We start from the raw sequence: 13,309 nt of genomic DNA, 5'->3' as shown, positions 1-13,309 counted from the left end.
TTTATTTATTTTTTTAATCAACATGGATACAAATATTATAGGAACATGGCACATGTTTTAAACTGTTTTTAAATATGTCGCCATCTTGGACAACTTATTTGTCAGTGACAGTTAATATAAATTATTTTTGAAGTCCACCTATTTTTTTTTGTGCATTTTTTTTTACTGCGTATTTTAATTTTGTGCATTTTTTTTATTATTATGAAATAATATATTGCTTTGTCTAATTTAAATGTTATTTGCGCCGCTCCTCCAGTCCGCCAGGGTGCGCTAATGCGCACGCACAGACACAGACACACGCGCTCTCTCACACACAAACACGCATGACATCAGCTGTCAAACGGCGTGAGTTTGAAGAGATTCAGATATTCAGTCTTTAAATAAATGATCGAGAGTGAGAGGATGAGCCGGAGCTGTGTTTACATCTCTAAATCCTAAGAAGAAAGAGGAATAACGTGACGGCGAGTTAGATCCGCTCGAGAGAAACGCAGATGTACTGATAGCGGAGGATTCAGGGGGACTTTACGGGCGGTAAACGATGAGCTGGCTCGGCAGGAACGCAGTGATCGGTCTCGGTGTCGGTGTGACGATCAGCACCGGCCTGATCGCATTATTGATAATTAAAGAAGCTCTCAGGAGGAGAAACCGCCGTCGCCTGCTGCTGCACAACACGAGCTCCGCGTTACAGAACGAAACCGGTATGAACCAAAATGACCAAAACACATCATAGCCTACATCTGTGGTATGACTCTGATGTGTGTGTGTGTGTGTTCAGTAGACGCCGCGGCTCTTTCCGCTGCGGTGAGCGGTTTGTCTCCTGAGCAGCAGGTGGAGCTGAGGAAGACTCTGGATGAGGTGATGAAGAGCGTGTCCAGTCTGAGGAATGAGATCGCAGAGCTGCGGGAGGGTCTGAGGGACATCAGCACCACCATCGCTGAAGATGTCAAGTGGGTCAACTCTTTCTTCTCATCTGATTCTTACGGTGACCGGATAGGGACATGCTGCTCGGTTTTTATCATATTAACTCTGTGGGAACGTCGTAGTGGCCACGCGATATGTAAACAAACCTGCGTGTCCATAGCAACCTGGAGTTATCAGAAATAGGAATGATTAAAACATTAACATTTTTGAGTTAAGAATGAGAAGGCACATTGTGGCATTAAAGGGGTCATATGATGCGATTTAAATTTTTCCTTTCTCTTTGGAGTGTTGCAAGCACTTGGTGCATAAAGAAGATCTGTAAAGTTACAAAGACTAAAGTCTCAAATCCAAAGAGATATTCTTTATAAAAGTTAAGAGTCAGCCACGCCCCCCTAAAACGGCTCGTTCGAACACGCCCCCACATGTCTACATCACTATGTGGGAAGATTTGCATAACGCCGCCCAAATGTTCACGCAAATAAAGAAGGCGTAACTTTTATTCTCGCTGTAGTATTGTTGCTGCCGCCGCTGCCATGTCCTGAAGACGCTGTGTGATTCGTTGTGAAAGCGAAACTATTTTGTTTGGCCTTTCAAAAGACGATATCCGCTTCGTCATGCCTAGAGCTGATCCGTGCTGGTCGCTGAGGGAATACATCAACTTCACGCTGTGGATCGCCGGATCGGCTTTCACCGTGGACGAAGCGGAGTCCAGCCCGGGGTCATCACATATGGTTGCCGCTCCTTCGTCGAATCCGCCGGCCGCACCGTTCTCAATCCCGCCGCCTCAGCTCACTCTAGTGTTGACACGCGTGTTTCGTTGTGAAAGCGAAACTACTTTGTTTGTATTTTTTGTATTTGCGAAACTAGGGGAAGCCCCGGCTTAGTGTGCGCTGAGGCCGGGATAGAGTGAGCCGAGGCGGCGGGGTTGAGAACGGTGCGCCCGGAGGATGCGACGAATGAGCGGCAACCACATGTGACGGACCCCGGGCTCGATTCCGCTTCGTCCACGGTGAAAGTTGATGTATTCCCTCAGCGACCAGCACAGATCAGCTCTAGGCATGACGAAGCAGATATCGTCCTCTTTTGGAAGCCCAAACAAAGTAGTTACACTTTCACAACGAAGCACACAGCGTCTTCAGGACATGGCGGGAGCAACAATACTACAGTGAGACTAAAAGTTACGCCTTCTTTCTTTGCGTGAACATTTGGGCGGCGTTATGCAAGTCTTCCCACATAGTGAGGTAGACATGTGGGGGCGTGTTAGAACGAGCCATTTTAGGTAGGCGTGGCTGACTCTTAACTTTTATAAAGAATATCTCTTTGGATTTGAGACTTTAGTCTTTGCAACTTTACAGATCTTCTTTATGCGCCAAGAGCTTGTAACACTCCAAAGAGAAAGGAAAAATTGAAATCGCATCATATGACCCCTTTAAAATAAATTTTAAATTCTCAAAAGAGTCAAAGTTTTATTGGCATGATTGTTAAGCATTTACAGTATTTACAAAACATATATGGAAATTAATAAATTTTTTAAATACATAATAGATATGGTTAATTGAGTAACGAGATACATAAAATGAAGGGGAAAATAAATATGTACAAAAATCTTTACATGTAATATAGGTGTAATATAATACAATATAATTATAATAAAGCCAATAAAGTCTTCAATATTCAAAATAAAATGTTAATTTATTAATAAACCCCATTTTCGATAAAGTTGTTGTTTTGGACATGCAAGTTTATTTACACATTGAACTTGTGGCGATGAGAAAATGTTAACATAGGATCTCAAGGCCAAAAATTAAGTGAACCGAACATCACCGTATATTATCTCTCCTCTCTCACCCAGACCTCACCTGGGCATCTCTGTCACCTCAGTCTCTCTTCTGTCTCATCTGAGTTTTCTTCATCTCATCTGCCTCTGTTGTCTCTCTCCTTCCAGGAAGACTGTGGAGGAGAGTCAGAGATCGCGGCGGCGGCGCACGCTCATGCCGAGGGAACGCTCTGAATCCATGAGCTCCAGCTCCATTTACTTCACCGCCAGCGCCGGGGTCTCCAGTCTCTGTGACGACAGCGAGGTCGGGTAAGTCTTGTGTGCCAGGATGCCGTGTAGCTCTGGAGGCTGTGTTCGTTTCAGCAGTTGAGCTCTTCACAGGTACTCCACGGCCTATTCCAACGCCGAGTCCGACTACACGGACAGAGAGACGGATCGCGAGACGGATAAAGATGGTGAGGATGACGGGAGGGACTCTGAGGAGGAGAGCTGCGCCACGGTGCTCACTCTGAGACAGGACGATTCACAGGCTGAGGAAGAGGACGATGAAGATGCCGGGCTGATGGTGGACTGTTTAATGGACATTCCCAGCCCTGAACTTGCCCTCCTGCTCGCCCAGTGTGATCTGCTGCATGCAGGGGATTCTGGGAAAAAAGCAGAGGGCTTTCAGCTACTGATGGAGAACAGACCGCTGGTGAGATATTTAATGATAACTGAAGAGATATATGAAAAATATGCAAATCTTTGGATAATATTCAGCGTAAAAGCATTACTGTAACATGATTGTTTTGCTTTTTTACTAACTTTTATTCAGCAAGGATGCATGAGATTGATTAAAAGTGTCAGTAAATGCAATTACATTTTAAAAAATATTTCTATTTCAAATAAATACTGTTCTTTTGAACTTTCTGTTCATCAAACATATTAAGAAGCACAACTGTTTTCAACATTGATAATAAAAATAAATGCTTCTCGAGCAGCAAATCAGCATATTAGAATGATTTCTGAAGGATCATGTGACACTGAAGACTGGAGTAATGATGCTGAAAATTCAGCTTTGATCAGAGGAATGACATTTTAAAATATACTCAAATAGAAAACTGTTATTTTAAATTGAAATAAGATTTCACTATATTACTCTTTTTACTGTATTTTTTATTAAATAAATGCATCCTTCCTTGATGAGCAGAAGAGACTTTTTAAAAATATTAACAAATCTTATCAGCCCCAAACTTTTGAGTCATTGTGTATATTTTATAATACTTAAACATGAAGTATTTAGTTAATCATTTCAACTTTTTTTTTTACATGCATTTTACAAGCCCACAGATACAGAATTCAAAGTAAAGGTAAATTATATTAACTGTAATAAAATAGCGTTTCTTTGTGTATGTGTGGTCAGTATGCGGATAACGTGGAGTTTATGTGGCGACTGGCTCGCGCCTACAGCGACATGTGCGAGACGGCGGACAACAGAGAAGAAAAGAGAAACTACGCTGAGCAAGGTGAGGAAATATCACATGAGTGCCCTACAAAGTGGAGCACACTTCCTAACATCATGCTTTGAGAAAAACACTGCAAAGGCTAGGAAACATCCCCTGCTAAGTGTTGAGGGAGCATTACACACTCCATAAGGACTTGAAACGCAGCTTATAATGTACTGTACCTACACTACTGTACACTGACCTTTGACCTTTTGACACTGAAGGTCATTATGAGGCAGAGGCAGCGCTGACGAGGAATGAACTGAGCGCTGATTGTCACAAGTGGTATGAAAACACCACACACATATTCATCTTTACTGTATGAGATGAGTTTTAATGTCTGTAGTTTATGTCTGCACTCTCAGGTTTGCCATCCTCGCGCGCGTGTCTTCACAGTACGAGAGCATTCACGGAAAACTGAAAAGCGGTCGCGTACTGAAGGTGCGCCTGTGAGGCTTTATGTCAGTATTGCAGATGAACATGAGGGTCTTCTTAAGCGAGTAGCATGTTTAATGACTGTGTTTGTTTTGGATGTTCTGACAGGAGCATTTAGACCGAGCTTTGGCTCTACGTGATGATGATCCCATCTGTTTCTATCTGCTCGGCCGCTGGTGTTTAGAGGTCAGATCCGGCTGCTAAAACAAAGCCAACAGTATCTGTAATAATTCATACTGCTTGCTAATCCTCCCTGGACAAAATGTCAGTAGGATTTTAGATTATTGCAGAAAATAAGCAAAAGTGGTTACTAGCAAAAGTGTTTTGTTCATCAAGATAATCTTCACAACTGAACACCACTTTTATGAATTTTGAAGCCCAAATCAAGTCAACGTAATTTTATCTGTAAGGGCTTGTCACAGTACACATTGTTTTAAACCTCTGATGCTCTTCAGCTATTTTTGACCAACAAAAATGTATGTTTTGTTTATTAGAATTGTTTACTTCATCGGAATGGTACGAAACTTAGTATTGGTTTTGGCATTTGCTATGTGAACACAGAAAAAAATCATGGACAAAATTCAAAACGGTTAAATAGCCCTGAAAAAATTGTGACTAAAAGTCCAAAAGTGACTGCACTGGAAATTAATGGGAAACCCTTTCCTAGTGGAAACGTTTGGTACTGCGCCTAAACAAAATCTTACTGAAAGCAAATTTTCTGAGATAAATCTCAGACTTGTTTAGATTTATTTGATTTTCTCTCAGTTTTAGATTAAAACGTGTTTCAGAAAATATGTATTTCATATAAAATTTGAAAGTTTAAACTTCTATAACTTTTTTCACTTTTTAAACTTTTTTTCACTTAAAGGTTTAGTTCACCCAAAAATGAAAATTAGCCCATAAATTACTCACCCTCAAGTCATCCTAGGTGTATATGACTTTCTTCTTTCAGACGAATCCAGTCGGAGTTATATTAAAAATTGTCTTTGATCTTTCAAGCTGTTTAATGCCACTCAGCGGGTGTTGCATGCATCAGTCCAAAAGAAGTTAAATAAAAAGCGCCCATCCATAAGAAAAAAAATTCTCACATGGCTCGGGGGGTGAACAAAGGCCTACTGTAGCGAATCGATGCATTTTTGTAAGAAAAATATCCATATTCAAAATGTAATAATCACTTTAATGTAGCTTGCGCTCACTGTTGTACACTGGAAGCAGCTCCGGGCGGATGGTGGGTGACGTATGAGGTCAGCTTTGTGCATGCGCCGCTCAGAAGTGACGAACGCGGAAGCGCAGCGGAGAGATCAAAACAAAACAACGGTCACTTATTAGAAGTACAAAACAAGAATTTGTAAAGAAGAATGTTGGAGGATTTCGATATAAACCAAGAGGAGACTGATTTTCCTTTGCTAAAGTAAGGAAACTTTGCTTCCTTTGCTCCTGTTAACAAACGTTGGTTTTCACGAGACTCACCGGCGCATGCGCAACGCTGACCTCATACGTCACCCACCCGGAGCTGCTTCCATGTATAACTGTTGGCGCAAGCTACTTTAAAGTGATTATTACGTTTTGAATATGGATATTTTTCTTACAAAAATGCATCGATTCGCTACAGAAGGAGCGTGGGAGACACTTTTTTTTTATGGATGGGCGCTTTTTATTTAACTGCTTTTGGACTGATGCATGCAACACCCGCTGACTGACATTAAACAGCTTGAAAGATCAAAGACCATTTTTAATATAACTCTTGACTGGATTCGTCTGAAAGAAGAAAGTCATATACACCTAGGATGACTTGAGGGTAAGTAATTTATGGGCTAATTTTCATTTTTGGGTGAACTAACCCTTTAAACAATAATCTACCCAGTGCCTTCTTTAAAAATAGATCAAACTCAAAATTTACAACAGTTTAACTTGGAAATGTAATTTTAAATCTAATTTAGTACTATAAAATCCCATAAAAGTACAAAATATTAAATAAAAAACATTATTTAACTAAAATATAGTACATTAATTTAACTGAAGTAAAAAATTCTGTCATTATTGCCCGCGAAATGAGAAGCACCAGAGGGTTAAAGCAGCTTTACAGAAAATCATAATGTTCATGTTTATAATATCTTAATATATCCATGCCTTATAGTCACCATTAGCAGATTAAAGCTAGGCAAATAATATAGATTACATTTTGTGACAACATAAACAATCCCAGAGCCTATGATGAGTTTTGCAGATGAGTTTACCTGTTCGGTGTGATGATGTTTAATGTCATCAACAACCTCTTTAGTCCCATTTAGACAGTTGTTAGCAACTGCCTTTTTATAGTATTAAAAAATAATCACAAGTGAGTATTACTAATGTATTTTATAAAACAGGAAAATATCTTGAGCTTGTGTTAACCACAGAAAAAAACCCATTTTAAAAACAAACCGATTCTGGGATCTAACGTAAAAAACAGAATCTAAAGTAAAAAAAAAAGTTAATCGCTGATGTTAACAAATGACCCATAATATCTGTGAGATGCACATGTTTGTGTGTGTGTTGTAGGTGAGCTCTCTGGGTTGGTTGGAGAGGAAAACGGCTGCCACGCTTTATGAGACTCCTCCCACATCCTCACTGAATGAAGCTCTGGAGAACTTCCTCAAGGTAAAGACGAGTCTTATGTACAGCTTCAACAACTGAGAAGATTCATTAAACTCATGCTGATGTTTCTGATTGTCTGATCTCTAGGCAGAGGAGTTAAATCCAGGCTTCTCCAAAACAGTTCGCCTTTATATCGCCAAGGTAAATGTATTGTCTATAACGGGTTTATTCTTCAAGATGTGTCATTCTGTTAAGGCAAGACAGGTACAACAAGTGAAGAGAGTCATTTTAATTGTTAAACTAATAGATATCACCATTTCCCCGTTGATTAAAAACAGTACATTAAGAAAATAATAATAAAATAATACATGTTTTTCAGAACATAGTTTTTTTTTAAAATAGGTAAATAATGCATTATCTAATTTAATACACATTTCCAGAACAGAAATCTAAACATTGGAGAAAATCAGGTTTAAAATTGTTTCATTTTGTTGACATATTGAGGGGGTTTTGGATATGTATTTTATCACTCCATAAATCAGAAAAATTCTGTCAACACCCAGAAAAAATACACTTAACAATGTTTTTAGGTGTCAAATGTCATTAAAATAAGGCAAATGCTATATAAACAAACATAGATTGGAATATGGATATGTATTTTATCACTCCATAAATCAGAAAAATGCTGTCAACACTCAGAAAAAAAAAAAAACTCAGTTTGAAACTCATTTTGAAGAAACAGCTGTATGTATGTAAGTTTTTTTTTACCTTGAAATAAGTTTCAGGATGATGGCACACTGACTTTTGATGAAACAAACTGCTTTTGTTTCCCAAACGTCTGTTCTGGAAAAGTTTGGTGAGCGGAAAGGGCGAATTGCTTTATGGCAGCAACAAATGCACGTGTAGAGCTGTAATATTTACGACAGCGAATTCTTCTCACTTAACTGTTAGGGGGCTCCAAAGTCACAAAAATACACAAAACAATGGTTTAGCCTGTAGTATGTTGCCTTAAGGAACTGTTTACACAAAAATAATTATTCTGCTCCTTTTAAAACTTCTTATTGGGAAACGATGCATTGTATATCCCTTTGTTTACAGTGTCATAAGGAGCTAGGAAACATGTCAGAGGCCAGAAATTGGGTCCAATTAGCTCTGAGCACACTAGCCGGAGCAAATGAGGTAAACATGCTCTTCATAGTTCATTGCTGATTTGAAGTTTTGTGTTTCATATTAATAGTTTTGTTTCTTCAGGATTGTGACAGCGCAGCTTTACAGGAGGAGCTGAAGGCTTTGATTGACAGTACAACTGACCAATCGAAGCAGTGTGAATAATTAGGGTGGGGTCTAATGCTAACTGTCATCTAATCTTTTTACATTTTACCTGGTATGTGCTCTATTTATTTAATGTTGTTTGCAGATGTGCATTAAAACATTTTCAGTAATCTCAAAAAAAAAAAAAAATCGAAATATTATATATTAAAATAGTTTACTATTGTTCACATATCTCCTTCACAAAACACTGCATTTCATTCCTTACAAAAGATGAAGGTAACTTGATGACTAATGATTAAAAATCATTCTTAATTTTTATATTTAAACATGCTGTGAAATTAAGTATTTAATTGTTTAATCAATTACAAAATGACTGACGTTTGATTTTGTTTTGACATGAAGTGAATTCCTGAAATATGACAATAAAATGGCACAATTATCTCGGATTTTGCTGTTTTTCAATGGTTTTAACTGATGGTATCATACCAAAAATGCACTTTAATTAGTTTAACAGATAAAACACTTTAATTCGGAGTAGTTTATGTACAAGAAAAAGGTTTAGTCCAGACAAAACAAACAAATATAACATAAGATAGATAGATATATAAATAACAAAAAGTATAAAGGCGGCTGACATTACAGTAAAGAGCAAATAATTACACCAGCTCAAATCATTCAGATCCATCAATCTGCATATATGTAAATAAACCATGAATTTCACTCTGAAGGATTCATTCTCTTTCCAAAATCTTTTCGATTCATTCCAGACTAAACCATATGTGTCCACATCTACACATTTCAATCATTTTACAGGAGTCTTTTCTCTGGCAGATGGTCTCATATCACGCACTCAGGTTCTCTGGTTGGCATCATTTCAGTCTTTAGCGTCACCCACTCCATCAGCATTAATGGCAAACATTGCCTCCGCCTCAGGCAAACATGGAGAGTCATAGATCTTACATATCCGCGTCTCTCCTCGACCCTTTCGCAGATATAATCTACAAGAGAGACAGAATTGAGATATTATTAATCTATAGAGTATGAGAGTATCAGACAGCAACCATGATCATCATCCAATGAGAAGTTTTACCGAGTAGTCGAGGCGTGTGCTAGAATATTTCCTCCAATCGGCTTCTTGGGATCTGCTGAAAACATGGCCGCTCCATCCACCTGCGCTACCACCTGGTTAGTGATGACGACGGCCACACCAAACTACAAACCAGATTTAAAGAACGCAACATATTTAGAAAATATTTCCATGAGCTCACATCATATACAGGTGTATCTCAAAAAATTTTAACATCGTGAAGAAGTTCTTTTTTTTGTAACATTTCAAAAAGATTCCTTACATGTAAAGTAAAACATTTCAAAAAATTTTGAGTTTACAGCTCATGAAAGTCAAAAATCCAGTATCTCAAAATATTAGAATATTTCCTAAGATCAAACCAAAAAAGAAAGTAAAGGATTTGCAAAACAGGAAAGCTCAAGTTCTTTAAAGTACGTTCATTTATGCACTCAATACTTGCTCAGTGCTCCTGAAGCACAAATTCCAGCATCAGTGAGGTGTGGCATGGAAGTGATCAGCCTGTGGCACTGCTGAGGCACTACTGAAGCACAGGTTACTTTAATAGCGGCTTTCAGCTCATCTGTATTGTTGGATCGACTGTCCAAATCAAGCACAGTAATATTTTGGTCAGCAAACCACTTGGAAGTGGTTTTGGCACTGTGTGGGCAGATGCTAAGTCCTGCTGGAAAAGGAAATCAGCATCTCCATAAAGCTTGTCGATGGAAGCATAACGTGCTCCAAAATCTCCTGGTAGATGGCTGCATTGACTTTGGACTTGATAAAACACATTAGACCAACACCAGCAGACGTCACGGCACCCCAAATCATCAGACTTCAGAAACTTCACATTGGACTTCAAGCAGCTTGGATTCTGTGCCTCTCCAATCTTCCTCCAGACCTTGATTTCCAAATGAAATGCTAAATTTACTTTCATCTGAAAAGAGGACTTTGGACCAACAACAGCAACAGTCCAGCTCTTTTTCTCCTTAGCCCCGGTACGATGCTTCTGACGTTGTTTTTGTTTCAGAAGTGGCTTGGTAGCCCTTTTCCTGAAGACGTCTGAGCGTGGTGACTCTTGTTGCACTGACTCCAGCTTCAGTCAACTCCTTGTGAAGCTTTCCCAAGTGTTTGAATCGGCTTTGCTTGACAGTATTCTCAAGCTTGCAGTCATCCCGGTTGCTTGTGCACCTTTTCCTACCCATTTTCTTCCTTCCAGTCAACTTTGCATTTAATGTGCTTTGATACAGCACTCTGTGAACAGCCACCCCTTTCAGTAATGACCTTCTGTGACTTACCCTCTTTGTGGAGGGTGTCAATGATGGTCTTCTGGACCATTGCCAAGTCAGCAGTCTTCCCCATTATTGTGGTTTCAAAGAACAAGAGATACCCGGAATTTATTCTGTAGGGATGGTCATTTAATGAAACTCAAATGTAAATATTCTAATATTTTGAGATACTGGATTTTTGACTTTCATGAGCTGTAAGCTTTAATCATCAATTAAAACAAAAAAACTTTTGAAATGTTTTACTTTAACATGTAATGAATCTAGAATATATAAAAGTTTCACTTTTTGAAATAAGGTAAAAAAAAACAAAAAAAACTTTCACAATATTCAAATTTTTTGAGATGCACCTGTACATGTCGTAAGTCAAGTCGCATTTATTGGTTTAAACAATACACATGCTTTACAACATACAAAAAGCTTTACAGTAATAAACAGGAAACTAACAGTAATGTTCCAAATTTTTTTATACAAATTCAATTTTAACTGTAAACAGAGTTCCCACTCTTTCATGAACACCAGATTCAAGGACTTTTTCAAGCACCATTTATTTTATATCAAGCACCTATCAAATTCACACCCCAGCATATGTAGTGTCATGAAATACCTTACATTACTTAACATTTCACTTACACTTAACATTTACATAAAACATTTCAGAGTAACAATGTTTTGAATGTGTAGGTTTCATAAATTTAGACCGTTTTGAGCAGTCGTGTTCAAAGGAATTTAATGAAATCTATTGAAGTCAGTATTGGTAATATTCAAATTAAATTTCTAAAATATTGATAAAATATGCATCAAACTGATTTTTGCTGTAGTTCTTGAACAAGATTTAAATTGGAAAGAATTTCTCAATTTTTTAATTAATAAAAAGTGGTTAAATGTTGTAATAACATGGTAAAAGCTGATGACAACAAATTTGCACATTCACTCAAAAGATACGTTACTCATTAATAAATAAACTCAAGTCAAAATAATTTAGTAAATTACTTTATTGTAAATCCCATTTTTTCATCTTTGACCTAGAGGAATGCAGCTGCTCAAACATGCAGCTGCTCAAAAAGTCAGTATTTTTTGAAAATATTTCATGCAACACCAGCAGACGTCACGGCACCCCAAATCATCAGACTTCAGAAACTTCACATTGGACTTCAAGCAGCTTGGATTCTGTGCCTCTCCAATCTTCCTCCAGACCTTGATTTCCAAATGAAATGCTAAATTTACTTTCATCTGAAAAGAGGACTTTGGACCAACAACAGCAACAGTCCAGCTCTTTTTCTCCTTAGCCCCGGTACGATGCTTCTGACGTTGTTTTTGTTTCAGAAGTGGCTTGGTAGCCCTTTTCCTGAAGACGTCTGAGCGTGGTGACTCTTGTTGCACTGACTCCAGCTTCAGTCAACTCCTTGTGAAGCTTTCCCAAGTGTTTGAATCGGCTTTGCTTGACAGTATTCTCAAGCTTGCAGTCATCCCGGTTGCTTGTGCACCTTTTCCTACCCATTTTCTTCCTTCCAGTCAACTTTGCATTTAATGTGCTTTGATACAGCACTCTGTGAACAGCCACCCCTTTCAGTAATGACCTTCTGTGACTTACCCTCTTTGTGGAGGGTGTCAATGATGGTCTTCTGGACCATTGCCAAGTCAGCAGTCTTCCCCATTATTGTGGTTTCAAAGAACAAGAGATACCCGGAATTTATTCTGTAGGGATGGTCATTTAATGAAACTCAAATGTAAATATTCTAATATTTTGAGATACTGGATTTTTGACTTTCATGAGCTGTAAGCTTTAATCATCAATTAAAACAAAAAAACTTTTGAAATGTTTTACTTTAACATGTAATGAATCTAGAATATATAAAAGTTTCACTTTTTGAAATAAGGTAAAAAAAAACAAAAAAAACTTTCACAATATTCAAATTTTTTGAGATGCACCTGTACATGTCGTAAGTCAAGTCGCATTTATTGGTTTAAACAATACACATGCTTTACAACATACAAAAAGCTTTACAGTAATAAACAGGAAACTAACAGTAATGTTCCAAATTTTTTTATACAAATTCAATTTTAACTGTAAACAGAGTTCCCACTCTTTCATGAACACCAGATTCAAGGACTTTTTCAAGCACCATTTATTTTATATCAAGCACCTATCAAATTCACACCCCAGCATATGTAGTGTCATGAAATACCTTACATTACTTAACATTTCACTTACACTTAACATTTACATAAAACATTTCAGAGTAACAATGTTTTGAATGTGTAGGTTTCATAAATTTAGACCGTTTTGAGCAGTCGTGTTCAAAGGAATTTAATGAAATCTATTGAAGTCAGTATTGGTAATATTCAAATTAAATTTCTAAAATATTGATAAAATATGCATCAAACTGATTTTTGCTGTAGTTCTTGAACAAGATTTAAATTGGAAAGAATTTCTCAATTTTTTAATTAATAAAAAGTGGTTAAATGTTGTAATAACATGGTAAAAGCTGAT

General features: G+C 37.8%; 2 protein-coding genes across 6 annotated transcripts in view; one reads left to right on the top strand and one right to left on the bottom strand.

The window, feature by feature from the left end:
- The first annotated feature begins 263 nt into the window (after nt 1-263).
- Nucleotides 264-8,620, top strand: rmdn3 (regulator of microtubule dynamics 3). 2 transcript variants are annotated; one of them, XM_016282891.1, is made up of 12 exons: nt 264-698; nt 779-947; nt 2,867-3,007; nt 3,080-3,392; nt 4,101-4,203; nt 4,407-4,467; nt 4,548-4,623; nt 4,726-4,803; nt 7,159-7,257; nt 7,342-7,395; nt 8,293-8,373; nt 8,446-8,620. In XM_016282891.1, the coding sequence occupies exons 1-12, from the start codon at nt 539-541 to the stop codon at nt 8,524-8,526; spliced, it is 1,416 nt and encodes a 471-aa protein (XP_016138377.1). In that variant the 5' UTR covers nt 264-538; the 3' UTR covers nt 8,527-8,620. The 2 variants fall into 2 exon arrangements, with proteins under 2 accessions (XP_016138377.1, XP_016138376.1); XM_016282890.1 differs by having other exon boundaries at nt 265-698; nt 776-947.
- A 390-nt stretch (nt 8,621-9,010) lies between these two features.
- The window catches only part of rad51 (RAD51 recombinase), an 18,651-nt gene continuing 14,352 nt past the window's right edge, over nt 9,011-13,309 (bottom strand). For all 4 annotated transcript variants that reach the window (XM_016282953.1, XM_016282955.1, XM_016282952.1 and 1 more), the window contains 2 exons: nt 9,557-9,678; nt 9,011-9,464 (listed from right to left, as the gene is read on the bottom strand). In XM_016282953.1, coding sequence (XP_016138439.1) covers nt 9,341-9,464; nt 9,557-9,678 — 246 coding nt within the window. In that variant the 3' untranslated portion in view covers nt 9,011-9,340. The remainder of the gene's footprint in view (nt 9,465-9,556; nt 9,679-13,309) is intronic.

The sequence above is a fragment of the Sinocyclocheilus grahami genome, unplaced genomic scaffold (genome assembly GCF_001515645.1).
Source record: "Sinocyclocheilus grahami isolate Dianchi unplaced genomic scaffold, SAMN03320097.WGS_v1.1 scaffold168.1, whole genome shotgun sequence".
Lineage (NCBI taxonomy): Eukaryota > Metazoa > Chordata > Actinopteri > Cypriniformes > Cyprinidae > Sinocyclocheilus > Sinocyclocheilus grahami.
The sequence above is the reverse complement of the archived record's forward strand: the minus strand, read 5'-3'. Positions and strand labels throughout refer to the sequence as shown.

Bases quoted from the DNA above. Each gene is read 5' to 3' on its own strand.
- rmdn3 (XM_016282890.1), top strand. From the start codon at position 539: ATGAGCTGGCTCGGCAGGAACGCAGTGATCGGTCTCGGTGTCGGTGTG. The intron at 699-775 runs GTATGAACCAAA...GTGTGTGTTCAG, and splicing joins CGCGTTACAGAACGAAACCG to TAGACGCCGCGGCTCTTTCC. The intron at 4,468-4,547 runs GTATGAAAACAC...CTGCACTCTCAG, and splicing joins AGCGCTGATTGTCACAAGTG to GTTTGCCATCCTCGCGCGCG.